The sequence below is a fragment of the Brachyhypopomus gauderio genome, chromosome 1, assembly GCF_052324685.1.
Source record: "Brachyhypopomus gauderio isolate BG-103 chromosome 1, BGAUD_0.2, whole genome shotgun sequence".
NCBI lineage: Eukaryota > Metazoa > Chordata > Actinopteri > Gymnotiformes > Hypopomidae > Brachyhypopomus > Brachyhypopomus gauderio.
In genome coordinates this window covers 22,590,657-22,615,782 of record NC_135211.1, presented here as the reverse complement: position 1 = coordinate 22,615,782, position 25,126 = coordinate 22,590,657, and the positions used below count along the sequence as shown (strand labels likewise).

The 25,126-nt window shown below is 44.8% G+C and overlaps 3 protein-coding genes across 3 annotated transcripts; 1 reads left to right on the top strand and 2 right to left on the bottom strand.

Moving 5' to 3' along the window:
• Nucleotides 1-288: 288 nt before the first annotated feature.
• Nucleotides 289-7,774, bottom strand: mon1a (MON1 secretory trafficking family member A). The gene is made up of 6 exons (XM_077003314.1): nucleotides 7,644-7,774; nucleotides 6,825-7,004; nucleotides 5,251-5,682; nucleotides 4,004-4,769; nucleotides 3,009-3,156; nucleotides 289-2,634 (listed from the first exon to the last, which is right to left on the bottom strand). Exons 2-6 carry the CDS (start codon nucleotides 6,952-6,954, stop codon nucleotides 2,494-2,496), a joined length of 1,617 nt encoding a protein of 538 aa, XP_076859429.1. The 5' UTR covers nucleotides 6,955-7,004; nucleotides 7,644-7,774; the 3' UTR covers nucleotides 289-2,493.
• A 210-nt stretch (nucleotides 7,775-7,984) lies between these two features.
• Nucleotides 7,985-14,537, top strand: traip (TRAF-interacting protein). Its single transcript, XM_077021899.1, has 16 exons — nucleotides 7,985-8,144; nucleotides 8,387-8,513; nucleotides 8,649-8,706; nucleotides 8,832-8,918; nucleotides 9,217-9,256; nucleotides 9,380-9,507; nucleotides 9,735-9,829; nucleotides 10,584-10,697; nucleotides 11,102-11,189; nucleotides 11,543-11,632; nucleotides 11,745-11,833; nucleotides 12,250-12,405; nucleotides 12,497-12,536; nucleotides 12,784-12,903; nucleotides 13,054-13,104; nucleotides 13,735-14,537. Exons 1-16 carry the CDS (start codon nucleotides 8,000-8,002, stop codon nucleotides 13,849-13,851), a joined length of 1,545 nt encoding a protein of 514 aa, XP_076878014.1. The 5' UTR covers nucleotides 7,985-7,999; the 3' UTR covers nucleotides 13,852-14,537.
• A 4,352-nt stretch (nucleotides 14,538-18,889) lies between these two features.
• Nucleotides 18,890-23,338, bottom strand: LOC143527006 (uncharacterized). Its single transcript, XM_077021887.1, has 3 exons — nucleotides 20,531-23,338; nucleotides 20,253-20,354; nucleotides 18,890-19,803 (listed from the first exon to the last, which is right to left on the bottom strand). Exon 1 carries the CDS (start codon nucleotides 23,118-23,120, stop codon nucleotides 21,900-21,902), a length of 1,221 nt encoding a protein of 406 aa, XP_076878002.1. The 5' UTR covers nucleotides 23,121-23,338; the 3' UTR covers nucleotides 18,890-19,803; nucleotides 20,253-20,354; nucleotides 20,531-21,899.
• Nucleotides 23,339-25,126: the final 1,788 nt, after the last annotated feature.

The window sequence follows — 25,126 nt, the reverse complement described above, 5'->3', positions numbered from 1 at the left end:
CAACTTAAAGCAGCAGCTCATGTAAACACATCAGTCTTCATTTGTTCCCAAGTGTCAGAGTGTATGTTGCTTTCCTTCCTCAGTTAAAACAGTTAACTGTTTACTAGTTAAAGCTGCACTGAGTAATTCGGTTTTGGATTTGGTAACAATTTCCCCCACTTACTCATTTATTTTTTAAATGCTTAGTTTCTGAGGAATGTTTGTTGCAACAGGAACACAACACACAGTACAATGCTGAAAGTGACAAAAACCACTATTGAGGAAACAGACATGCTGATTAATAGAAAATGTATATTTAAATAAGTCTTTATTGGATATTTGTTACATTTTTAATAGCAGATTGTAAGGACAATGTCAGTGTTGCATGACTGTTATCTTCTGCCATGCTGGTCACTGTCACATAGGGGAGCTACACTGTTCCTCTACTAAGAGAGGGAGACTAATGAGGGGGTGGGGGCATCTGTGATGAACTGTATTAGCATGACTTGGACAGAAACCTTAGTACAGAAGTGACACTTAGCACGTTGTAATAAAGCAGGCCTCCAGCAGGGGTCAGGATTCTGGACCTTACATTGCCAGAAAAGGCAAGCAGACAAACCACAGGCCTTCTGTTATGACAAACACATCTTAATACTGCAACCACAACCTGCAGGTGTGCTTCTGTTTCGCCACCTGTGCCTTCAGCTAGACCTCATAAAATAAAAATCACTCATTAGCATACATTTTTAAACAGATTTAGGATGTGTATGAAATAAAAAGTCTACACTACCTGTAGTATAGGAAAGTCTGACTGTGATTCCTCTGATGTCACAACAATTATAAATGACTACAACGTAGGACAATGCATAGTGAGAATTCAAATAGTTTCAACCCTTTCTGTGAAATGATGTTTGGACCTTTAAGTCCGGTGCCGTTCCTTCTCAGTCCTCAGTCCAGTGTTGGTGCTGCTCCATCGGGCCAGGATCCAGCTCTGTGGCATGCCGGTGGGTTGGTGGAATCCATCCCACTATTGGAGGGTTTCAGCACTGGCGGCACACCCTCCAGCCCAAAGCCGAGCCTGACTGGAGGAGGAGGAGAAGGGCGAGCTCTGAGGTTGGAGGGAGTCGCTTTGGTGAGGGAGTTCTGTCGAAAGAGATCTTGGCGGTCACAGAGTTAGAAGCGAAGTTAAACGTCATTGAAATCCAAAGGAAACGGACTTTGCCATTTTGAGGTCACAGTGGCTTCGCTTGGAAAAGACAGTTGCTTTGATATGTTGCACCAGATCAGAACAGTGGCCGGTCTAAGACACTCAAAATGACAAAAAAGGCAAAAGTTATTGAGTGTAACTCAGTATGCACAGGGGCTGTGCTGCCATAAGTAATGGTCAAAGCCAAAATCGCCATTTTGGAATTATAATTTCTAAATCAGCTAAATCAGTTTTCTTAGTACAGAGTCAAACAGGTTTTTTTTCCTTTACAAACATATTTTGTCTGTTTCATTGATGCAGGCATTGGTCAAGTGGTATGGAATGAAGCTCTAGAAAATCCTGAATATATTTAAATGCTTTAAGCTAGTATTACAGCCACTGTGCTATCTAACCGCTTGATACAATATTTAGAGCAGCATAAAAAGCAGCTGAAAAGTGATACTTTCATGCATTTGATCAAAAATAAATTAAGAAGAAACAAGGATCTCCAACATTAGGTTGGAGATTCAAATGAACGTTTGGGCATTTGTGCAGCTTGGTGCTTGTGCTCTTGGTGTTCTGGAATGAAACGATGTGTGATGTCTGTTCACGTTTTAATGCACTTTGAAGGGAGATGGATCTGAAGGACTTTTAAAAAGCCAGTTTTGATAAAAGAATCTTCCTCCTGGAGAGCTCATGCAGAGTGTACCTCCAACCCAAACCTCCCCCCCAAAAGACACTATTAACCAATCTCAGGTTTGAAGCAGATCTAAACAGAGTAGGATGGAGCCACCCAGGCTAAACATGGCTAAAGCTTACAAACTACTGACATTTTAAAAGATCCTTATTGGTGTTTCAGAAGTAAAAAAAAAAAAAACCACCACATCTTACACACCGCTCCTGTAGTGCCCCCTGCTAGGGGTTAGTGTTCCTGAAGCGCATGGACTACCTCATGCAAAGTCTATTCTCTGGAAAGACTAGGTAATGCTGATATGGACTGCCCCCCTCCCCCTTAGGGACAGTAGAGACAGCCAAAGTGCCCAATCTGTGCTGCTCTGGACACCTCAGCCAGTCCAGAGAGGAGCTTAACCAGCACAATCAGGCAACTGTCGTTGGTCACGGAGGGCCAGCACGTGACCTTCCAGCAGTGTGTAGGAGTGTCCTGGACAAATAACTGAGCACGCTTTCATTGGTTTGGGGCTTGAGGTTCAAACGGGCTGTTGAGGTTCAGATGGGGCGATGGTCCTGCAGCCATCTCTGATGCAGACAGTGTCCATCACGGGTTCATGAAGTCGTGTTGTGGCGGAGCAGCAGTTCTGGCTGTGGGGTCAGTACGTTAGCGGGTTGAGGATGAACAGGCGGTCCTCTTCCTTCCTGATCCACTTCAGCAGTTTGGTGACGGCGGACATGGCGAGCGCTTTGGTGCCCAGAGGACTGAAGCAGAGGTAGAGCTCAAAACCGTTGGTGGCCTGCAGAAAAGCAGAAGATGACATGACAGCGAGGGAACCACAAGAAGCTCCAGACAACAACACAGTCGATACATCTATGGGCTGCAGACCTTCTCCTTTAATTCTGAGACAGCAATGCGCATGGCAGCAACCCCACAGCGTATGTACCAGATGAGCAACATTGCATGTTAATGTTAACGTGTGCACATGTATTTTTACCATTACTTGCACCCATTATGGATGTTTACATTCACTTCCATGTTTGTATTTATGCTCAACTTGGAAAAAAAAAAAACTCTAAAATGTATCTTCACACCCGTCTCTATTGTCTTCACTGGAAAACCTCCTGGCCACGCTGGTGGAAGAGATGAACAGTCTCAGGGGCATATGCTCACCCAGGCGAACAGGTTCTCTGTGTTCCCGCTGCGGTACATTGAGCGCAGGGGCCGGGTGGGGTGATGTAGGCAGCTGTGGAGGTACCGGTACAGTCCCATCAGCCTCTCATGCTCCTCCTCCCCCTGGTACGGCACAGGCAGCTCCGGGCTAATGGGAGTACAAGGGAAGAGACGGTCAGAAAACCTGGAACCGGATTGCTGATCACTGTGGAGGAGACGGTCAGAAAAGCTGGAACTGGAGTAATGACCACCGGGGTGGCCATTGCGAATGTTGTGTCTATGAGCCGCATGGGAAAACCTTCATATTGCTATGTTTGATATTTTCATAATACATGGTAGGTAAACTGATCTATTGTTTATTTATTTGAAATCAGTAGTGCTTAAATCAGTAGTCTTTTTTTAATGACATGCAGTTAGGCACGTGACTTTATTATGACAATGACATCATCTTCAATTTGCCCACCTTTATAAGATAATGAAACAGGTAGCCCTTGACAACGGTTTCCAGGACAACCCTGTACACAGCTGCACATTATCCATGTCCCAACACACCTGATTCAGCTCATCATCTCATAAACACCTGAGTAATCAGTGATTGGGTGTCAATGTGTCAGGGCAGACAAGGAACTCTTAAAATCATCTGTGCGCAAATAAAGCCTCTCGGAAATGACTTCATGTGTTTGACTTGTAAATCACACATAAGCTATCCCAAGACATAGTGATCTACATTTAAGCTTCACATGCACTCATAACCGCATATTCTTTCAAGCCAGTCTGGCCCTTCCACTATTACAGCTGGATTATCGCATGTTTACTTAAGACCATCTGCTCTTGGCCTTTTGTGGCAATACAAATGTCTGACCAAAACGGGCATCAATCATCGTGTCTTCTGGTTATCTTGTTATCTCAGAAGATGAAAAAAAAGTTACATTATAAATACTACATTGTATATTCACAGTATGATGAGTACAAAGTACTATTGGAAACTCCCTCACCTGGTGTAGAGCCCCGAGCTTTTCGACTTGTACACGAAGTGCCAGAGCTCCGGGATGCCCACTTGTGAGACAGGGTAGGTGGGCGAGCGCAGCGCCTCCTGCAGGGCCAGGTAGGCACTGCGACGGCGCAGACGCTCCAGAAATCGACGCCTGCAGTCGGACAAATTGAAGAAGTCCTCGCGGTCCGTGGACACCAGGATCAGGCAGAGGTTGGAGCCGGGCTCCAGGTAGGAGATGTGGGCGTGGAAGAAGCCGGCCGTGTTGAACTTGGGCAGGCAGACGGGCGTCCATCCCTCGCCCTCGCGGAAGGACGAGGAGGAGCCCACCAGGTTGAAGAGCAGGTGCAGGTCCATGTGGTGCAGGTACTGGTCTTTCTTCCGCACCAGCGTCACCAGCCGGCTGCCGGCCAGCAGGATGGAGAACACCAGGCTCTTGGTGCGGGCAGCCTGGAGGCCGGCGGAGAGGGCGTCGCGTGCCACGCTGGCCAGGGGCAGACTGGTGACGGCGTTCAGCAGGAGACCCGGGTCACGCTCCAGGAGCCGCAGCAGGTTGTCGGTCAGGTGCTCGGAGCCGGCCAGCAGCCGCCGCAGGTCGTAGTTCTGCTTGTGCCGGAAGACGTGGTCGAGCTGTGTGAGCGTGAGCAGACTCACGATCTGGTAGTACACGTACTGCAGCTCACGTGACAGCTCGCGCTCCGATTGGCTGGAGCGCGACACACCCACCAGTACCAGAGGGCTTTTGTGCAGGAAGACCACGCGATATCCGTCTGGAGGGGAAAGTGACACAGCACAACAGTACTGGGATTAAATAAACTGGTCCAACCCCAAATCCAGTTTAAATAATCCAATTTATTATGAGACCATTGGTGCTTTACTGCACAATTTCATTGCTCACAGAATCTCCTCTTGAATGGCTTAATAACTAGCAGTGAGAACTGATCATCTGAGCAGTGAAATGGTACACCCATAGGGAAAAAGCACAATTGTTTGTGACCTAGACATTATTTATTACTTTTTACTTGCATCATTACTTTACTTATGTAATATTACTTCAATATACTGTAATCTCTAGTAAGCAAGGATGACAAATTTCATTGAAAAAGAAAACTTCTGGTTAACTCTGTGGTCCTCATGAATGGTATCACCATTGAGCTGAGGTATCATTAAGAACAATATATAAGGCAATGAAAATAAAAATATATTAACAAACAAATGTAAAAACAATAATATCAAAACTCGTCCAATCACCAGCATGAATGGAGCGTATGACGTTCTTCTCAGCCTCAACAAAAGACACGAGGGCCATCATGACCCCCATGATGGTGGAGAGGGCCTCTTCCGTGCCGTAGCGCGTGTAGATGGGCTTGCCTGCCTCACTCAGCACAAACACGTGTTTACGGTGTGCTCGCCAAGCCTCGCTCGTCACGTCCTCCTCCCTCGCCAGGCGGGTGCCGTGCCGCTGCTCCGCTGATTGGTTCTGCTCCCTGGCTTCGCCGTGGGCGTCTCCTCCCTGTGGCCCCACCCCCTGTCCCTCCTCTTTCTCCTCCACCTCTTCAGACTCCCCCAGGGTGGACTGGCTGCTCTCTGTCAGCTCAGCCTCCGGGTTGCTCTCACGGTCAGCGGTCAGGTCCTCGAAGGACTGGGCATGGACAAACATGGTGTGCTCCTCCTGACCTGCACCTGAGGAACACACACACACACACACACACTTATAGTAACAGGCTGGTGTTTTCCTGTGTCCCAGTGTCGCAACAGACCCACAGGATCTCCCAGAGTTCACTTTCAGTGCGGATTACCAGGTCATGAAATTTGTGGAAAATGCATGTACAGCAGAGGATAATCATATTTGTTGACACTTGGCTGTTCACTGAAGACCTTTTAATCATGGAAAGGAGCTAAAGAAATATCATTTCATTATGTTATATGGCATTACAGCCAATTATCATCAAACAAAAGTCAAGCTTAGCTTTAGGACCTTATCAGATCACACCCACAACCACTTCTTTTCCTTTTTCACCACTGTTCAACTTCTCCTTATTAAACTGCAGCAGAAAATGGGACCTGTTTGCAAAATCGATGCATGAAGCTTTCGTGGACACACAAAACAGAAGTGAAAACGAAGAAAAAAAAATCAAATTTTGCATAATGGTCACTGAATATTTTCTTTTGAAAATGTGATGTTTCCAAAGCTTTCTAAGATAAGTTCAATCTGAGCCAATAGGCGTTATAAGTCAAGCATTACCCTAAAAGCCCTTTCAACTCCACGACAGAGTACATATTCAACCAGGCATGTAAAGACAAAGTACTGTAGACCCAGCAGCTTGACTCTCATAGCCACTGTTGCACAAATAAACCTGTCTGAGCAATAAAGATGCCACGCACAGACTTTGGTTTCAGCAGAGTACCATTTGCAAGTCAAAACTAGTTATTGCACAACTCCAACAATGATTTCTCCAGCTCGTCTTGAGTGAGTTGTGATAGCGTAGAGAGGAAACATCAATCAGCTACTGTGCAGGGTGTGATTCAGTGAATCAAAGTCAGGAGAGCAAGGCTGTCATTGTTAGAATCAAAATCTCACAACTTAGGATGTGAAAAAATCACAGAACCAGCAATAACTGAAATAAACAACACTGTCAGTATGAATGAACATAAAGGGCTGTTTGTATTTCTCCTGAAATAAGTATTACAGCCAAAGGAAACAAGTCATATGACTTTCATATAATATTCTCACACAAGATCCTATGCAAAATCCTGACATGCTGACTGTTGCAACCTGCTGTGGTTTCGCATCACTGCTACAAATAAACAAACGGCCCTCTCACCTGGCTCGGTCCCCTCCACCAGTCCAGGTGTGGGGCTGTCGGACCGCTCATTGCGCATGCGCTCCCCCGGTACCAGGCCTCCGTTCGGCGTGTCCCACGTCACTCCCTTATTGTGGACGTCCGCGGCCATTCCGGAACCCAACGCAGTGGGTCTGCCACCAGCAGGGACCCAAACCAGTACTGGATGCGTGACAAAACACTTGTTAGACAAAAACTTCTTATACTGCAGAAAGAGAACTAAATGCAAGGAAAATGAAATAAAATGCGTTTGTCGTGTATATTTACTATGCGAACACTGAAAAGCACTGAACCACTTTTTCTGCAGAGGGCTTGTCGTCATTTAAGTCAGTAAACAATTGTTTACCGACACACATTACCGCACAGCACACAGATGACCCCAGCAGACAGCTATACAATCAATGCAAAATAACGCTGACATTGTAGTTTTAGAGACTGGGGGAAGGCGCAACTCCCCCAGAGAGCCAAATCCTGTTGTCGTTGGTCGAATTGGAATGCATAGTAACTTATGTGACATTAAACTTGTGGAAAAGTTAATTAAAACATTAAAAAATTAATTCTAGAAGTACTCTCATCGACAACGAAATATATTTGTATGAGAAATCTCGCAGCAACAACATGCAGCGTGTGTGTTCTGCAGCATGCTAGCTAACGTGATAACGTAAGAAAGCTAACCCTGTCCATTACAGCTAGCGATTATCTTTTTCTGATTTCAACAAGTCTTAGCTTGGCATCATATATGCCCTACAAAACGAAGCCTGTAGAAAAAAAGCATTTAATGTAGACGAACACAATAGTTACCTTTAATGATCCAGTCCCATTTTAAAGTGATTGGACTCAGTCCGGGTGAACAACCAACTCGGGATCTGTCACAGAGGTCAGCTCAGAACTACAAATCCGATTTGCATTGTGGGACATCGGGAGTAACCAACTCGGGATCTGTCATAAAGGTCAGCTCAGCGAACTACAAATCCGCTGTGCATTTTGGGACATTGAGTTTATGTTTAGTGTTATTCTTTCCTTGAGCAAAGATCTATATTTTTTATTCAGATTTTGTGAAGCTGTGTCTTACCTGGACTACTTTGACATCTTATTGTTTATAAAAATGTTACACTCTAAATTGTGTTTAATTTATTTTCCACTGATGTCGCGTGTTGATGGCGTTAAACGTTAGTAGGGGCGGGTGTGTTACGTTTGAACCGAGCGCGGTAAGTCTTCCAGCTAAAAACAAGACCCGTGAAAATGGCCAAGGAGTTGTGATCATTTGCTTTGTTTGGATTGTAACCCCGAAAGGACATTCAGGTAAGTGAAATCAAAGGAAGATATAATGCGTTTTGTTAAGTTTGTAACGTTTGCCTCACTCTTAGCTGGGTGGCGGTATAGCCAATCTTAGCTAACCTGCAGTTTTAGAAGGTTGAACCACAATATTGTAGACACTAGTTAGACAGCTATAGTCCCAGATGTAGTTAACCGGGTAATTGAATCATTTATCGGTGCTGTAGCATGTCTGTTAATGCGAGTTTGACGTCGAGGCATTTCCCCAGTGTCGTTTGGGTACCCTTGTGAGACTACGATGCCTATACGGGCTTACTGCACCATCTGCTCGGATTTCTTTGATGACTCCAAGGACGTGGCTGCGATTCACTGTGGCCACACATTCCACTATGCATGGTAAGAGTCTTTAATACAAGCAAGACACAGTCACCTCTGCCCTTACTGCAGATAACACTGGCCCTGCATGTGTTTCTTAGCAGTGAGGGCCTATTATGTTCTTATATTATGTTTATGCTCTTCCCTCCTCGAAAGTCTTCTTCAGTGGTTCCAGTCTGCTCCCACAAAGACCTGTCCACGATGCAGGAAGCAGGTGTGTGACCCTCAGTACGATATTTGCTTCTTTACCTATGGAGAATAGCTCGGTTGTGTTCTCCTCAGTTAATTAGCATTTTCTTGGCTTTTGTTTAATTGTGTCTGATAATCTTTCATTCCTAGGTCTGTGCAAGACACATCATCAACAAGCTGTTTTTTGATATAGCAGCAGAAGATGAGGGATCTGCAGCAGATCCAGAAAGCTTACAGGTGACGATCAGTTATTACCTTAAATATTTATCATTTCACTTCAGATAAATGTTGTTTAGAATGAAGCAGTGATTGTCGTTGCTTCTGACATTATTTGCTAAGAGCTTTTCTATATAAAGTATGTTTCCTCATATATTATATTGTTGCAATGCATACTGTCTGTTGGTCTATAGTGCAACAACACATCCTTACTGTACTTGTAACCATGTACTAGTTACTTCTTGCAATAAATCCTGAAAGCTTTACATTCTGTCCATGTTTACTACGTTGTGTAATGCTAAGTTGATTTGCATTTCAGAATGAGCTGGACAAAATGAAGGCGGCTTTATGTGAAAAGGGTAAGAACCAAAGTAGTGAGGTTTCCTCAGGAGGCCCCTTAGGTCTGCCTAAATCACTCTGATATTGATCGATATTGATTGCTGTGCTGGTATGTTCCCCATGGTGGGTACTGGCGTGTCCAGAAAGGGAATGGCGGGAAAAGCAGAAGACTGCTGAAGGTCTGAAGGACACGATCGAGAGGCAGAGGACCGATCTGGACCGCGTCAGGAGAGAGATAGGGGACAAAGAGATGCTCTGCTCTGCCCTTCGAGTAAGTGTGTGTGTGTGTGTGTGTGTGTGTGTGTGCGCACGCGCAAGAAGGTGACCTCTTTGAAGCCAGGCTTATACCTATTGTCAGAGAAGGTGTACAGGGTTGTACAGAACAGAGACAAACCCATGCCAGCTCTTTATAAAGCAGAATAAAGTCCAGTCTACTTGAAAATGCACCATGTGCTAAGCAACCCTTCTCAGTTCCACTGTGCTCCTGTGACCCTGCAGAAACAGCTGCAGTACTTGCAGAGCCAGCAGAGGGAGAGTGATGCGGCCAAGGAGGAGGCCAAGAGACTCCGCGTCAAAATGAGGACCTATGAGAGGTGGGGGTGGGGGCGTGGTTACATAAGGTGGGGGTGGTGGCGTGGTTACACATGCTCTCTGGCCATGGTGTGTGTGTGTATACCTGTTTGTGATTGTGTTAAGAATCAGAAATGCAGAAACTGAATATGTATTGGTTGACCAATATGGGTGTCCTTTTTTTATTTAGAGATCAGTGTGACCAATGATTGACGAATATTTTTCAAATGCAAAAAACAAACATAAAAAACACACGTATGTTTCTTTGCTTTTTTGCATTTGAAAAATAGAGTTTAATAAGTCAAACACAAAATTGCTTAACTGAAATTAACTGTCTGCACTGTCTCTTTGTAAAAAACAAACAAACAAAAAAAAACTATTAACTAATAAAACAAAAAGCAGCAGGGTGCATGATAGTGTTATGTAGAGTAATGGTGCATAGTGTTATTGTTAATGTTATTATAAACTTTTTACCACCTTCCCAAATCTGTCCCGAAGCAGTTTTTTATGTTTAGGTTTGTTGATAGAGTCTATTAAAAGCCAAATAGTCAATCTAAGAAATTGTTTATACATTCTGCTGACAATGTGTTTACAGTCGAGAATCTGTCCCTCGTATAGTCAAGCTAACTGTTCCAAGCTGAAGTACACTGAGACCGAGAGAGACAATTGCAAAAAACCCTAAATGTTGACCACTAGTGCCGGAAAACATGCTTACTGTGTCCAAAATGAGGTGCTTTTGTTTACTTGTTTTTGTTGGGTTGTCCTTCTCTCTTGCAGTCTTGATGTGGTCCTGCAGGGCCAGAGGGCTGAGGTGGAGGCCATGATCTCTGACATGGGTGTGGGGCAGTCTGCCGTAGAACAGCTCTCCATCTATTGCATCTCTCTGAAAAAGTAACGCACCCTTTTCTCCACCCAACTCAACCCTCTTTTCCATCCGTCCCCACCTTCTTCTCCACCCTTCTCACTCTGATGCATCAGCCACATCCATGCGGAAGTCTGGTTCATCCATTCAGGAATCGAGGCATCATGTTTGTTTATTAGGGGGTATTGTTTGTTTTTTGCTTGGATTTTTTTTTAATGCTTTTTTTATTTTCTCTTGACCTAGAAAGACCTCTTTTGGGTGTTTGCCTCATAGCTTCCAAGAAGATTTTCACTGTTTAAAGGATGTACAAACATATTTCACTTAGCTTTCTGCTTGTTTACATATGGTTCTCACTCTCTCTACTTCTTCCTCCCCCTCTCTCTCTCTCTCTCTCTCTCTCTCTCTCTCTCTCTCTCTCTCTCTCTCTCTCCAGAGAGTATGACAATCTGAAGGTCATTCTCAAGACCTCGAATGATTTGTGTGATAAGCTGAAGAGAGAGGTTTTCACCTCCAATAATAAGGTACCTGTGTGCTTTCCTCCAGTGTTTTCTTTATTAGCAACAATATATTGTGCAGTGGTAATCCTCAGATTGGTTTCACCCTGTGGGCAGTAGATCTGCTTTGCTGATGTAGAGTCAGTACGGGGGAGACTGTGTTAATAGTACGTCCTTGTCCACTGTCCTTCTGTGTTAAATTCATTGGGTTTAGAAGTGAAGTAAATGTGTCCTTCACTTGAGGACACATGCAAATGAATTAAAGGTAACACCCACTGATTATACTTCTGTTAATCAAAGCATGATATTACTGTGTGTGTGTGTGTGTGTGTGTGTGCGTGCGTGCGCGCGTGCGTGTGTGATGGGGTTTTGGTCTGTAGCTCCAGAAGGCCATAGTAGAGAGGAATAAGTTGACCGAGGACATGAAGTCTCTGCAAAATGACCTCACAAATGCAGACAAAGAGGTCACTGTAAGGAAATGCATGTCTTTTCAAGCTCATCAAAAAACACAATGTGTATGCATGCACACATATGTCCAATAATGACGTGTGTGTGTGTGTGTGTGTGTGTGTGTGTGTGTAGAGTCTGAAGAAGAAAGTAGAAATCCTGCAGAAGACCCTAAGCACGCCGACTCGTACTAATGAAGTCATCAGTCGCCTGGTGTTGGAGAGGTTATTGACCTTCAGCTCTGGTTAACACTTTTATCTGCAGCAGTTGCAAGCAGTGAACTTATTAAAATAGTATTCAGTTCATGAGAGCAGTAAAACACCCATTTGATCCTAATGAGGGAATTGGAATAAGAGGCCCGGCATGACCAGTGGTCTAATTTGCATAATGCTGATCAGTGTTCATTATTCACTCTGTTACATTAGAGAGAGGCCATCATCCAGCTAGTACTGGACAACTGGTTGCCTTTAATGTCAAAGTTTTAAGTCATTTTTATAATTTCTTTTTTGAATTAGCTTTATTTTCCTTTTTCCATTCCATATATTTCCATATTCATTTATCATTCCATTTTATTTATTTGTATGTGTATTTACTAATGAATTTATTTAAACATTGTCTTAACTGATCCTGTGTCTGCCAGCCCGGCGCCACTAGAGCTGAAACCCCCACGCTTACACCCACCTGCTGACCATGAGGACATTGACCTCAACATAACCTTTGACATTAGCACACCGGAGCAGGTGGAGAAAAGGTCCATTCCCATGCCCTCGAAGAAGATGCGTCTGGAGCCCACAGAGTGAGTTCCCCCGGCCCATCTCCTTCAGGTCAACCAGGAACATCCAGAGCCCCCCACTGGGACTCACACATGGTCCTCACTTGTTTTGCAGATATTCATCTAAGCATGGCGATGGTGTGTGTGCCAGTAAGGTATGGTGAGACTGGCATATCTTTGACTACTTTTAGGCAGCAGGATGTGAATAACATCTGCTTTGTTGTGCCGTTGTTATTGTATACAATGTGTGTGTGTGTTTATTTATCTGTTTATTAGCAAATCACACACTGGAATTGAACTGAATGCAATTTAGTTACCTAATTATATCTAATTATTATCTAAACAGCAAGTTTGTGCTGTGTGTGTCCGTGTGTGTATGTGTCCGTGTGTGTGTGTTTTCAGAACCTGAACTCGCATACCAAAGACAAGGACAACTCCATGGAGTCCATGTTTCGGAACTCTCTGCTCTTCAGGAAGAAGACATTTGGCAGCATGCTAGACCCACACAGCAAACCTGGTTCTGTAAGTTGTGTGTACACACACACACACATGAGCAAGACTGAAAGGTCATAATAGCCCTGGTAAACCTAAGTTGATATTATAATGGCTACGACCGTAATGATGGTAATAGTTATGGTTATCACTAATACCATGTGTTTGCCTTTATTCTAGGTAAGAACAGGTTACGATGGATTTGGAGGTAGGACCAAGTTTATCCAGCCTGTATCCTTGTCTCAAGTATTAAAGACGTCATTTCCTGTTGTATAAGCTTCTGCAGTTAAAATGTCAGTAGTTTTATGTGGAAACAACCTTTCCCCAGAATCCAAGACAAGAAAGTTGATGTTTGTAATAACAGATGGCTACCCACTCAGTTTAATTTTACCAGAAAACCACTTCATGCTGATACCCTTCCTCTAGCTCGAGGTCACTATTGGCCACGTTAGTGTTGGTTGAGTCTTCTCCATGGCTGTGTTCGAAATAGCCTACTAGATACTACTGGCGTACTGCTTGGGCCCCAAATCAGTATGCAGTATGCAAATAAAAATAATTTTTCCAGTACGCGAAACATCCCCGGATGACCTACTACTTCCACAAAATATTCCAGTACGCGAACAGAGCTATCTTTGTGGTGTACTGCATCCCATCATGCAACGCTACGTTCACAAGACCCCGTAGTGTGCTTTGCTTTTGTCGCATACTGGAACTGTACTGCATACTACTACGAGGACCAGTATGCAGTATATAGTGAGTGCAGTATGTAGTAGGCTATTTCGTACACGGCCCATGTTGACATGCTAGCTGTGAAGACAGTGTCTGGCTGTAGTTGTTTACCTTGACTCCTGTGTGACTCAGTCCCCATTGGCTGAGATCAGGCCGCATGCCGTCAGAGCAAAGAGGAAGAAAGTGTCTCGGCCTGTGCCGAACAAGCTGGCGCCGAATCTCACCACACTCGACGGCTTCCTGGAGTGACCCCGCCCCTTGACCACGCCCACCTTAACCCATCCAGTCTGTTTCCAGATTAATGGGTGATCCACCTGCCTGAGACTCTTTGCAGTGTGGCCACAGCTGTGAGAGCTGGGTACACTCCCTGTGGGGCTTCAGAAGGGGGGTGTCTACAGAATTGGGGGGGGGGGTGATGACAACGGTGTTGCATACTGAATTCTTTGTACCTTTTAGCAACTGTCTGTGAATCTAGAATCTATGTGATCCCTGGGCCTGTGTCCTCCTCCATGAAATAAAACTCGACCAGAAACTGGTCATGGGTGACCAGTTCAGTTCATAGAGATCTCTCATCCTGAAGAGTTTAATTGCAGACTAAATCTCACACAACGTATTCAGTTAATCAGGGGTCATTAGTAGTATTTGAACATTTAAGCCAGGAATGCTGGAGACTTCCTCTGCAGGGCAGTCGATCTCCAGGTGCAGTACTGGACACTTGTATGCAAAAGCAGGACACAATTTCTCAGATTAGCATGTGTGTGAGATCTCTGTGAGACTGGTGTTGGGGATCTATGGAGATTTAAACAAGTTGTATGTACTGAGATGGATTGTTCACCATCAGAGATTTCCTATTCATCTTTGTATCTATCAGTGTGTTGATAAGACTGACCACTTTTATTTGTGCATTAGATATTTAAACTTAATAAACTTCAGTGTCTTTATTTTTGTACTCATCTGGATATTCTTCCACCCCCACCCCCCTTATTCGAATTTATCTGTACACCCATGGCCACAGATTGCACATCCCTCATATGTCCAGCAGAGGGAGCCAACAGTGTGAGTGAGTGGGACTCATGGCACGCATACTGAAAAAGGCAATAGTTCATTTGCTGTGTCTTGCTGACATAATTTACCATGTGTAATTCCTCTCTGACACACCTGCATGCATCTATCATTCCTTATCATGGCTGGTCTTCCCAAAAGCAATTACTCCAGCCCTCTGTGAACAGTTGTATCAGAAAGTCCAGAAGAATGTAATCGTAGAAACCTCGTGCACGTGTGAGTGGATTTGGCCATGCTGACACACGGCCTTCTCATACCTCACTTCCTATTGAGAACAAATCGTACTCATGATACCATATGAGGGTGGGGAGGCAGTGTCTCTGACTCTGTGGGATTCCCAGTCTGACTCTTGGCGTATCCTCCATCTCTCCGACTCTGTGGGATTCCCAGTCTGACTCCATGGGTTTCCACCGTCTCTCTGACTCTGTGGGTTCCCCTATTGTTTATCTGTTCTGTGTCCAGCTCTGTCATGTCCGTTGTGCAGCCAGCTCATGCGGAGACTCAATAAGCTGCTAAATAGAACCACACAGTGAACCACCTGTATGCTTTAGGCATCCCGGCACAATATCGGGTCAGTTTTTACGTTTTCCATCCCAATGAATTCAATATTGAATGGATTGGGATGGAAAATGTAAAAACTGACCCCAGATACTGTACTGTAGTGAGGGATTGGGGTGGGGTGTATGTCCTGATTTAGCTTCAGTACTTAATTAAGAGTGACGGTATCCTTGTCCGAAGTGCTTTCCATGGAGATTAAGTCCAGAAATGGCAAATGGATGCACACTGCTCTTCCCTAATCCCTGCAGTACTATATGATAACCCATTATCATCGCCCCGCTCTGAGAGGACCCTCAGTGTGGACGTCCTCTGAAAGTGTCCACTCCTGTTGTCCTTGTCTGGAGATTACAGCAGTGGAGATTGTGAATAATGACCACAGACACATTTCCTCAGTGAAAGACCTCAAAGGGAGATTAATCATCTCGTAGAGATCCAGAGACCATTGGATGTGCCTGCAAGGTTCCCAGAAACTGATGCCAGATTTGAAGTGTAATTTCATTTAATAAATGAAATTGAAAAATTCATTTTACAAATTACAAAAAAGGGAAGTGGAATGATTTTGTAGACCTTAAGGGTTATTCATTTAACATTACAAACTGTTTTCAGTAAATTGGATGCATTTAGAAGTACATCTGTTAAAACTATTTGGGGTGGCTGTAAGAAAAATGGTTTATTATATATGATCATTACCAATTACATTACCATTACATAATGGGTCATTATATATGATCATTACCAATGTCTGCCATATTCCCTTAAGCTTCAGTGCTATCCAGATCTGACCTGATGATCCACATCTTCATCATGATGGTACACTGACAGCATCCGAACGCTACTACATCTGTAGAAATGAGGTATGCTTTTGCCTAAAAATGCTCTGCATGTGTTAGTATATGTAAAAAAAAATACTCTGCAAGCCAAAACGTTATTGCAAAACTACAATACAACAGGTATTAGGCAACATGTTTGCAATTATTTTTTGTAACAAATTTTTGTGAAGTACTTAGTAAACTAAGAATGTCAGTCCCTTGGACAGTCATCTCATGGGCATTGTGAACCTGTTACATTTCAAATCAAAACAATCTGGATAGCTTTTGTTTGAGTGGAATTATGCTGAGTAAAAAACCATCGATTTCAAATACACCCTGTGCCTATATTTTGGTTTTGCTGAATCAAGGCACAAAGCATACATATGAATACCGGTAATCTGGGTCTGGAAAAGGTCCCACCCCGGACCCATCCTGGAACCGCCCTGGACCTTCATCATGTTCTGTCACATCCCCCTCTCCTGGGGCGTGTCCACTGAACCGGTGATGCGGAAAGGCAGAGAGGTCCTGGTGAAGCTCAGAGCCCGGGCCACTGGCACTTCCTGGGGGGGGGTTGATTCCCAGGGTCCACATCTGGGTCTGGTTGTGGTGCTGCTCCCTGGCTGTGTTTAAAAGCAGATCCCCCAAGTGTTTGCTCAGAGCCTACAGGGAATCTGCAAGGGCCTGGCCCAGAGCCAAAAGAGCATGGGAACCGAGAGGAAGAGGAGGAGGAGAAAGACAAGGGGCTTTTGCTAAAGCCAGAGAGGCCCACCCTCGCTCCCGGAGGCCGTCGTGGTGGAAGCGCTCACGTTTGATTTCCTTCCATTTTACTTCTTTTTTTAAACTCAGGCCAATCAGAATCAAAGTTGCTATGCAGGTGCAGTTTACACATCACCCAATGCAACGAGATGACAGGAATCTCCAGCATCTACAGGTCTGTGAGATGCTCAGGTCAGATACTGCCACGTGATTTCTCCTCTAACTGTCTGATGGGTGTTGCAGAAGGAGCAGAGCAGCAGCCTCTGGGTGGCAGCATGGTCTGATCTTCTGGGCCAGGCGTTCCGGTGTCCATGCAGTAGCCTTCAGGAAATCCAGAGTGCTCCTAAAAGAACCTCATGCACTCTCACGTCATAGTTAGAACACAAAGAGGACACAAAGTGCTACTGTGAAACCTTTCTCTGTTCAATTCTTTTAGCAGGAGACCATCTACATCAGTATAAAAGACTTTATAAATCTATAACACAGAAAATCCACACAGTGTGCATCAATTATGAAGCAAACAGAATATGGTCCAGTCCATTCGCTCCCATGTATTAATTACATGGGTCAGCCACAACGTATCATTTAGTCTCGCCTGACCGCCGCCCTTACGGTGATAAGCTAGATCAATGCGTCTCGCCATGTCTCCGCTCTCCTGTGCTCTCATCTCCTTCTCATTCGTCTCTGTCCTGCTCAAGGTCGTTTCCAAGCCACTCAGATGTTTGCTCCCTGCATCTGTGTTTATTTTTAACTGCAGAGGAGCATGTGGAAGTTACTCATCTAAAAGTCGTCAGAACAAGTCAGCAAAGGACCCAACAAGGATGCTGAAAGCCGGAGGGCTCAGCGAATGATCAATCTCACACCGGCCCACGAAACCCAACAACCTCACAGGGTTTGTGTGCAGCACTACACTTGGAATAGTTGGTGCATATAGTAAAATAAGAGTGTTTTGCTCAACCTTAACATACAGGGTACTTCATCTTAAAAACATTTATGCAGGATATCTGTATATGCAGTGTATATCAGTCTAAACATAAGATGTTTTAAGATGTGAAAGTAGTGTTGAATGGAAATAGGTTACTGTGAATGACAACTTTTAGCTGCCATATAACAGATATGTATGAATGATTATTATGATCAGATGATGTTGTCTCGGTTGGGGAGTGTTTTGTCTCTGAGAAGAAGTGGGGAGCTGTAGAAAGCATCGCTGCTGCCAGTTCATCAACTAGTGTGACTGGGAGCTGAAACTGGTCCATTGCTTTTGCCCTGGTGGCAAGAAACGCCAGCTTCTCTCCATCTACGTGCACTCTAACCCACTTCTGTCCACCCGGCTCACTGCGTAACGTGAAACAGATAGCTCACAGTCATCCCCCTACCATTGACAGGTCCTCCCATCTCCTCAGTCCAACACACAGAACCCTAAATGTGTTGAAAACCCAGGAAACACATCTGTAGACGAGCAGGATGCTTGTCTCACTCACACACACGCTGTGTTCTCATTCAACACTCTGATGGCGACTTTGTCCTTATGGCTTTTAAAATACATTTTGAAAACAGAACAATGTTTGGAGCTTCTTAAGCGTCGTGGCGGATATTTGACAGCTGGCCTGCGTTGATCTTTTGTTTTCCCTCTGCAGGTTAGAGAAGGGCTAAGCCAGCTTAGGATGGAAAGGTCACATACAGTTAAAAATTTACCCCCCTGTGCTGATCTATAACCAGCCTCCTCTGCGGTACATCATAACTGTGTCCATCTACGGCAAATTTGGAAAGCTGATCAGGGATCAGCTCAGAAAAACGTGCTGACTCCTGCCGCCCACTCTGTCTGAAGTGTGATGACTCATCTTCGGTGGTTGAAACCTTGTTTTCCCTGCTGTCGATGACAAAAGGATTCTCGCTAAGATGTGACCTTTCAGTCTATCCCAGCCTTGCACCACAGGCTTCTGTTTATCTATCTATCTATCTATCTATCTATCTATCTATCTATCTATCTATCTATCTATCTATCTATCTATGCTTTATATATATATATATATATATATATATATATATATATATATATATATACACAGTATATATACAGTATATATACATACACACACACATGAAATTCATATCTCATGTCTCTCTCGCTCTACACATGTATGTATGTATGAATAAACCTTTTAAGCATCCCCTTCTCTTTCTCTCTCTCTCACTCTCTCTCTCTCTCTCTCTCTCTCTCAAGGGGGAGATGCTTTAATGGTGCTTGAACTAGATTAAATGGGATACAATTAAATTGATTATTTCAACTGAACTGAACTGAATATGGCTGAACTGAACATGTGCAGCACACAGCGTGCTTTGTTCGTTGGATCCAGCATGTTTGGTGAGAAGGTCTTTAAAGACCAGGCTTTCCTCACAGAGCATGAGCACAAACAACTGCGTCCTCCTGTACCGGGACAGCCAGGACGGACATTCATCCGTCTCCTCCACCCTGCCCGCCTCCGTCCCTGTAACCACAACCGTGTCTGAACTTGTCCTCTCAGTGAAACGAAAAAAACAAGACTCCAATAAAGGAGGCAGGTCTACAGGAAACCGCGTGTGTCCTTCAGAAATGAGACCATTCAGAGCTCCTCCATCACAGACACCACATTCACGCACCGTCCTCTCAGCCTCGGACGCACGTGCAGAGTAGTGAGACCTCTTGCCTCATGTTCATTTCAGGATCCTCACAATGACACTCCGTCTGAAATGAATGCCGATCTTATCCTCCACAGCAGTAATGGAGGAGAGGGAGGGGGTGGTGGAGAGATGGGTGGAGTTATTGTGCAGGTTCCATAGAAGCTCCTTGGTGACAAAGACTCTCCCAACCAGCCACTAATAGAGTGTGGATGTCCTGGTAGAGGTCACCACTCTCATCTCTGTTCCCCACACATCCACACGAGTCTCTCTGTCTCTGTGTCTGTCTCTCTCTCTCTCTTCCTCAGTTCTAAATCCCCCTTCATGCTGACACGGTCACACAGCTATTTCTGCCAGTCTGTAAAAGGAAAATCATTGTGTTTGATCCCGTCTGTAAAAGGACACTTCAGTGTGTAGTGATAGAACAAGATAAGAGCATAAAAGTAGCATAAGAGATCCACAAGGCATCCTCCGTTTATGTTTAACAGAGAAAAAATCATAATACATTAGATTTTAGTTTAGAAACAATTGGTGTTCTGTTTAATTTGAAATATATTTTGTGAGCTTAAAATGTAACATATACAGCATAGATAAGGTTGGATATATATTGTGATCTGGAACATTCTTATACACAGTGACCCGTCACTCTGTCACAATACCAACACACACACACAGACACACACACATTGTTTTCCTGCCCACTGTCACCTCCGTTCATAGTAGCAGAGAGAGAGAGAGAGAGAGCGAGACAGAGAGAAGTGATGAAGTGTGGAGTGACTGTGACTGAGAGGGCTATGTTCTACCTACCTGTACAGGTGATGGAGTGGAGAGCTGATCCTACCTTTCAGGGCCCCTGGGAGAGTCACATTTCTCTGAACAGGTGAATAACAACATTGCCCATGGCGACTGCTATAGTGTGCACACACGTACACACACACACACACACACACACACACACACATTCAGGAGTGGTAGTTTGATTCACAGTCTGACCTCAAAACTATTTAGTGTCATAACAAGGGTCAGTCTATCTGTGCAAAAATAGATCTTCACTCATTCATTAACTGATATAGAGTGATGCTTACAGTATAGAGAGGACAACTGAGGTCTTTTTTTCCCTCAAAAGGGAACGCATCCTCCATTGGGCGGCCCGTTAACACACAAATTACACAAAAACAAATTATACAGACGAATACACAAGTTACAAACAAATCACACAATCAGGCTAAGTATAAGGTAACTAGAGTGAAAGTTCTGGGTGTTGATATTGCCAATGTAAATGTCTTGTGATGAACGCCAGGTTTTCATTCCGTGATGATACTGGTATTGTAGGCTCCGACTGCAGTGTTACTCTCCAGGTGAACCTCAGAGAAGAAAGATATATGTTATATGTATATATGTTGTTTTTAATAGCTTTAATCTTTTAAAATACACTTTTAAGAGAGATTCCAATCAATAGTAAGCAAAAACGTTCAGTTCAAAGGGAAATTCAAGCTATACAGGAAGTGAATAACAGGATGTTATTCACTCAACAATAACAATCACTGTGTGTCTTGTCAAGATATTCTAACAAGTTGAACTTGCTGTCTGGATGATTAATGGAGAGCAGTAAAAATATGAACTATGTTAGTTCATTCAAGTGTTTTTAATATTTAATAAATATTTGTTGAAAATATAAATGTGAAAGTAACATGTTGACAAAGTTGCCAAATATTAGCCTAACAGCTAATATTAGTAGGTAAATATTGGCTATAGCATGCTGTTTAGTTAATATCAACTAGATATTTATTTTACATTAAACATTATATAGATATTGTTGTTTATTTCAATTATGAAACAAATTAACTGTCTAATTTCCCAGCTGTCAAGGGATACAAACAAACAAACAAACACACACACATACACTCACACACGTGACCCAGAAAAATGACAGAAAATTAAATAAAGGATGCTACTAGTTTAGTATTAGATGAAAGTCCTGTGAGTAATGTACACCGGACTGCCTGACAGTTCCACTGCACCCTGAGCCAGTGCTACTAATTTGCTACGTGAGTACACAGGGGGCATGTACTTATCTATGGAGGAGCAGGTCAGAGCCAACGGTGAGGTTCAGGGAGCGTGTCTGTCAACTATACTCATAAGACATTACATAATGAAATAACATATCACACTATAAAACCCTACAACTAAATGTACTGAAATGCTTAGCTGAAATGCTTAGCTGAAATTCTTAGCTGATCTAAATTGACTATTATACAAAAACAACCTTAGTAGGCCTACTACACATAACACATATAACACATACAAATAGAATTTGATTAATTATATTGCCTATTAATACATTAAATGTAATCATTTTTGCACAAAAGGTTTCTAAGTATGAGAATAAAACTAGCCTTTAAGATCTAACTGAGTCCAGTTGTGCCTCATAGTACACAGAAGCTGATATCCTAATTAAATATGAGACGCTTCTGTTTGACCACATCCAGTAACACTGGGGAGGAGAAAGGCAGAGGACGGACGAGACCCCAGTCTTCCCGCACGCCAGAGGACGGACGAGACCCCAGTCTTTCCGCACGCCAGAGGACGGACGAGACCCCAGTCTTCCTGCACACCAGAAGACGGACGAGACCCCAGTCTTCCCGCACGCCAGCGGACGAATGAGACCCCAGTCTTCCTGCACACCAGAAGACGGACGAGACCCCAGTCTTCCCGCACGCCAGCGGACGAACGAGACCCCAGTCTTCCCGCACGCCAGCGGACGAACGAGACCCCAGTCTTCCCGCACACCAGCAGACGGACGAGACCCCAGTCTTCCTGCACGCCAGCGGACGGACGAAACCCCAGTCTTCCCGCACACCAGCAGACGGACGAGACCCCAGTCTTCCTGCACGCCAGCGGACGGACGAAACCCCAGTCTTCCTGCACGCCAGCGGACGGACGAGACCCCAGTCTTCCTGCACGCCAGCGGACGGACGAGACCCCAGTCTTCCCGCACACAAGCGGACAGACGAGACCCCAGTCTTCCTGCACACAAGCGGACGGACGAGACCCCAGTCTTCCCGCACACAAGCGGACGGACGAGACCCCAGTCTTCCCGCACGCCAGCGGGAGGACGAGACCCCAGTCTTCCTGCACACCAGCGGACGGACGAGACCCCAGTCTTCCCGCACACAAGCGGACGGACGAGACCCCAGTCTTCCCGCACACAAGCGGACGGACGAGACCCCAGTCTTCCCGCACACAAGCGGACGAACGAGACCCCAGTCTTCCCGCACACAAGCGGACGAACGAGACCCCAGTCTTCCCGCACACCAGCAGACGGACGAGACCCCAGTCTTCCCGCACGCCAGCGGGAGGACGAGACCCCAGTCTTCCTGCACGCCAGCGGACGGACGAGACCCCAGTCTTCCCGTACGCCAGCGGGAGGACGAGACCCCAGTCTTCCTGCACGCCAGCGGGAGGACGAGACCCCAGTCTTCCCGCACGCCAGCGGGAGGACGAGACCCCAGTCTTCCCGCACGCCAGCGGGAGGACGGCAGTACACCTGACTCTAGAACCACATCCAGCTGAATCATAAGAGGCCAGAAACGTGGCTGTGATGTTCAACGGTTCATCATCAGCACAACTCACTCTGGGAATTACCTTCTCACTGTTTCTCCCCAACTCAGCCATGGCCTTCTAAATTAAAGCAATCAGTTTACCTTGATATACAGTGTGTGTGTGTGTGTGTGTGTGTGTGTGTGTGTGTAAACCTCAAGGCAAAGAGAAGTTGGGAAATGTTGCTGGCATGCGTCAGAGTTTCACTGAGTCTGTCTGAGCTTGTTAAAAGGCTCCACCTCTTATTTCTTTGTAAACACTTCTATCCACTTCCTCATATGCAAAACACTTGGAAAACCCCTTTAAAATCACACATGCCATATAAAATATAACCTATTTCAATGTATAATAATATAATGTTAGATTGTAATATTATATAGTATGAAATATTTTTTAAATGCTTAAAAAAGAATATTTCAATTTTATACTGAAATTATGAGTTCTTAACATATACAGTCCTTCAAATAAAAAATGTATTTATGTAATATAAGATTTGGAATGTATCAAATATTTATGCAGTATAGGCTCAACATGTCATGTGTGTCAACATGATAAGGGTGAATATTGTTATAGTAATTAGCATATTACTATTTTTGAAACAGCATAACCATGTTGAAGGTGTGCTTCTGTCTCTATGGGAAGAGGCTGCTCACATAAATGTAAAGCAACACTGGTCTGAAAGTGAAGGTTTTGTTATCAACCTCGGTTGTTCTGGACCTGTGTGGGTGGAGAATGCCAACACAGGAGTGTGCAGATTTTACACTCAGAGTCACTCCTCACACTCCTCACAGCCTATATGCTGCTGGTGTGGAAACATGGCCTGCGAACAGTGTATGGGAGGTGACTGTGAATGCACTCAGGCACTGGACTGTGTGTGTGTGTGTGTGTGTGTGTGTGTGTGTGTGTGTGTGTGTGTGTGTGTGTGTGTGTGTGTGTGTGTGTGTGTGTGTGTGTGTGTGTGTGTGTGTGTGTGTGTGTGTGTGTGTGTGTGTGTGTGTTAGGCTGGACCCTCGCCCAGTGTCCATGCTGTTGCCAAGGGAGTCAGAAGGGGAGTCACAGCACATCTCCATAAAGGGAGAGAGAGAGAGACTGAGAATGACAAAAGGAGGGAGGAAGAGAGAGGAAGAACAGGAGAGAGTGAAGGAGATTTGGGGAGAGAGAGAAAGGAGGAGAGACAGATAACAGCTCTCTGTGCACCTGGCCTTCGCCTGCCTATGAAAACAGACAGGGTGGGTTCAGCGCGTGGCCTTCGTGAGGGCTGCCCTGTGATTGGCTCCATCCACAGCTCTGAGCTGCCTGTCACCCTCGGAGGCCTGGCGTCTATCACCCACCGGATATGAGGACGACGGGTGTATGAATGGATCCTGCTCCCACACACACTCAATAACACACACACACACACAGTCACACTAACTCTGAGTGGACAAGTGTCCAAGACCCCTACACCACAGTTGACAGCCTGTCTGACATCTCTTTTAAAATCTTGCATGTAAAGAGATTGCACATTCTATATATGCCACACATACACGGAATGGAAGCTTTCTATTCAACTCTGTATTACTCAGGCTGAATACCGCTATGCCTACAACTAAATCCTAGCCCTCAGAATGCAAAAGGAAATCCTTCACATCACCTGTGACAAGGAGCACAAACCTGCCAATATGTCTCTCTTTCTCTCTCTGCCCCCTACTTCTCTCAGTAAGCATAAGGAAGTCCTTTGGCTCTTTTGTGTATAAAAAGAGAGAAAAAATTCTCATGGGACCAGTAAAACATTCCCATAACGTCAGAATTTTAATGTTTTTCCCCATACAGAGAGCAGCATCAAGACCACCCTTTCTACCACTAACACACACACACACCAACACACACACACACACACACACACACACACACACACACTATGAGCACAGCTCCCCATAGCTGGAAGCTCCACAGTGAAAATCACTGTCGACCATCCCATCCAAAACTAGCCGGCAGGCCTGAGCTGGGAGTTTTCAGTTCGGCACTGCATCTGGGGCGTCGGGGCCGTCTGGGGCCGTGGCAATGAAGCCCGCCCAAGATCCTCAGCTTTTGTTGGTCGC

What these genes read in the sequence shown, in the direction of transcription:
- mon1a (XM_077003314.1), bottom strand. Translation starts at nt 6,954, where the DNA reads ATGGCCGCGGACGTCCACAATAAGGGAGTGACGTGGGACACGCCGAAC. An exon ending in GGTGGAGGGGACCGAGCCAG is followed by an intron (nt 5,683 to 6,824) that starts GTGAGAGGGCCG and finishes TGTGTTCCTCAG; the next exon opens with GTGCAGGTCAGGAGGAGCAC. An exon ending in CAGAGAACCTGTTCGCCTGG is followed by an intron (nt 2,635 to 3,008) that starts GTGAGCATATGC and finishes GCTTTTCTGCAG; the next exon opens with GCCACCAACGGTTTTGAGCT.
- LOC143527006 (XM_077021887.1), bottom strand. Translation starts at nt 23,120, where the DNA reads ATGGCTGAGTTGGGGAGAAACAGTGAGAAGGTAATTCCCAGAGTGAGT.
- traip (XM_077021899.1), top strand. Translation starts at nt 8,000, where the DNA reads ATGGCGTTAAACGTTAGTAGGGGCGGGTGTGTTACGTTTGAACCGAGC. An exon ending in CACACAGCAAACCTGGTTCT is followed by an intron (nt 12,904 to 13,053) that starts GTAAGTTGTGTG and finishes CCTTTATTCTAG; the next exon opens with GTAAGAACAGGTTACGATGG. An exon ending in GGACCAAGTTTATCCAGCCT is followed by an intron (nt 13,105 to 13,734) that starts GTATCCTTGTCT and finishes TGTGTGACTCAG; the next exon opens with TCCCCATTGGCTGAGATCAG.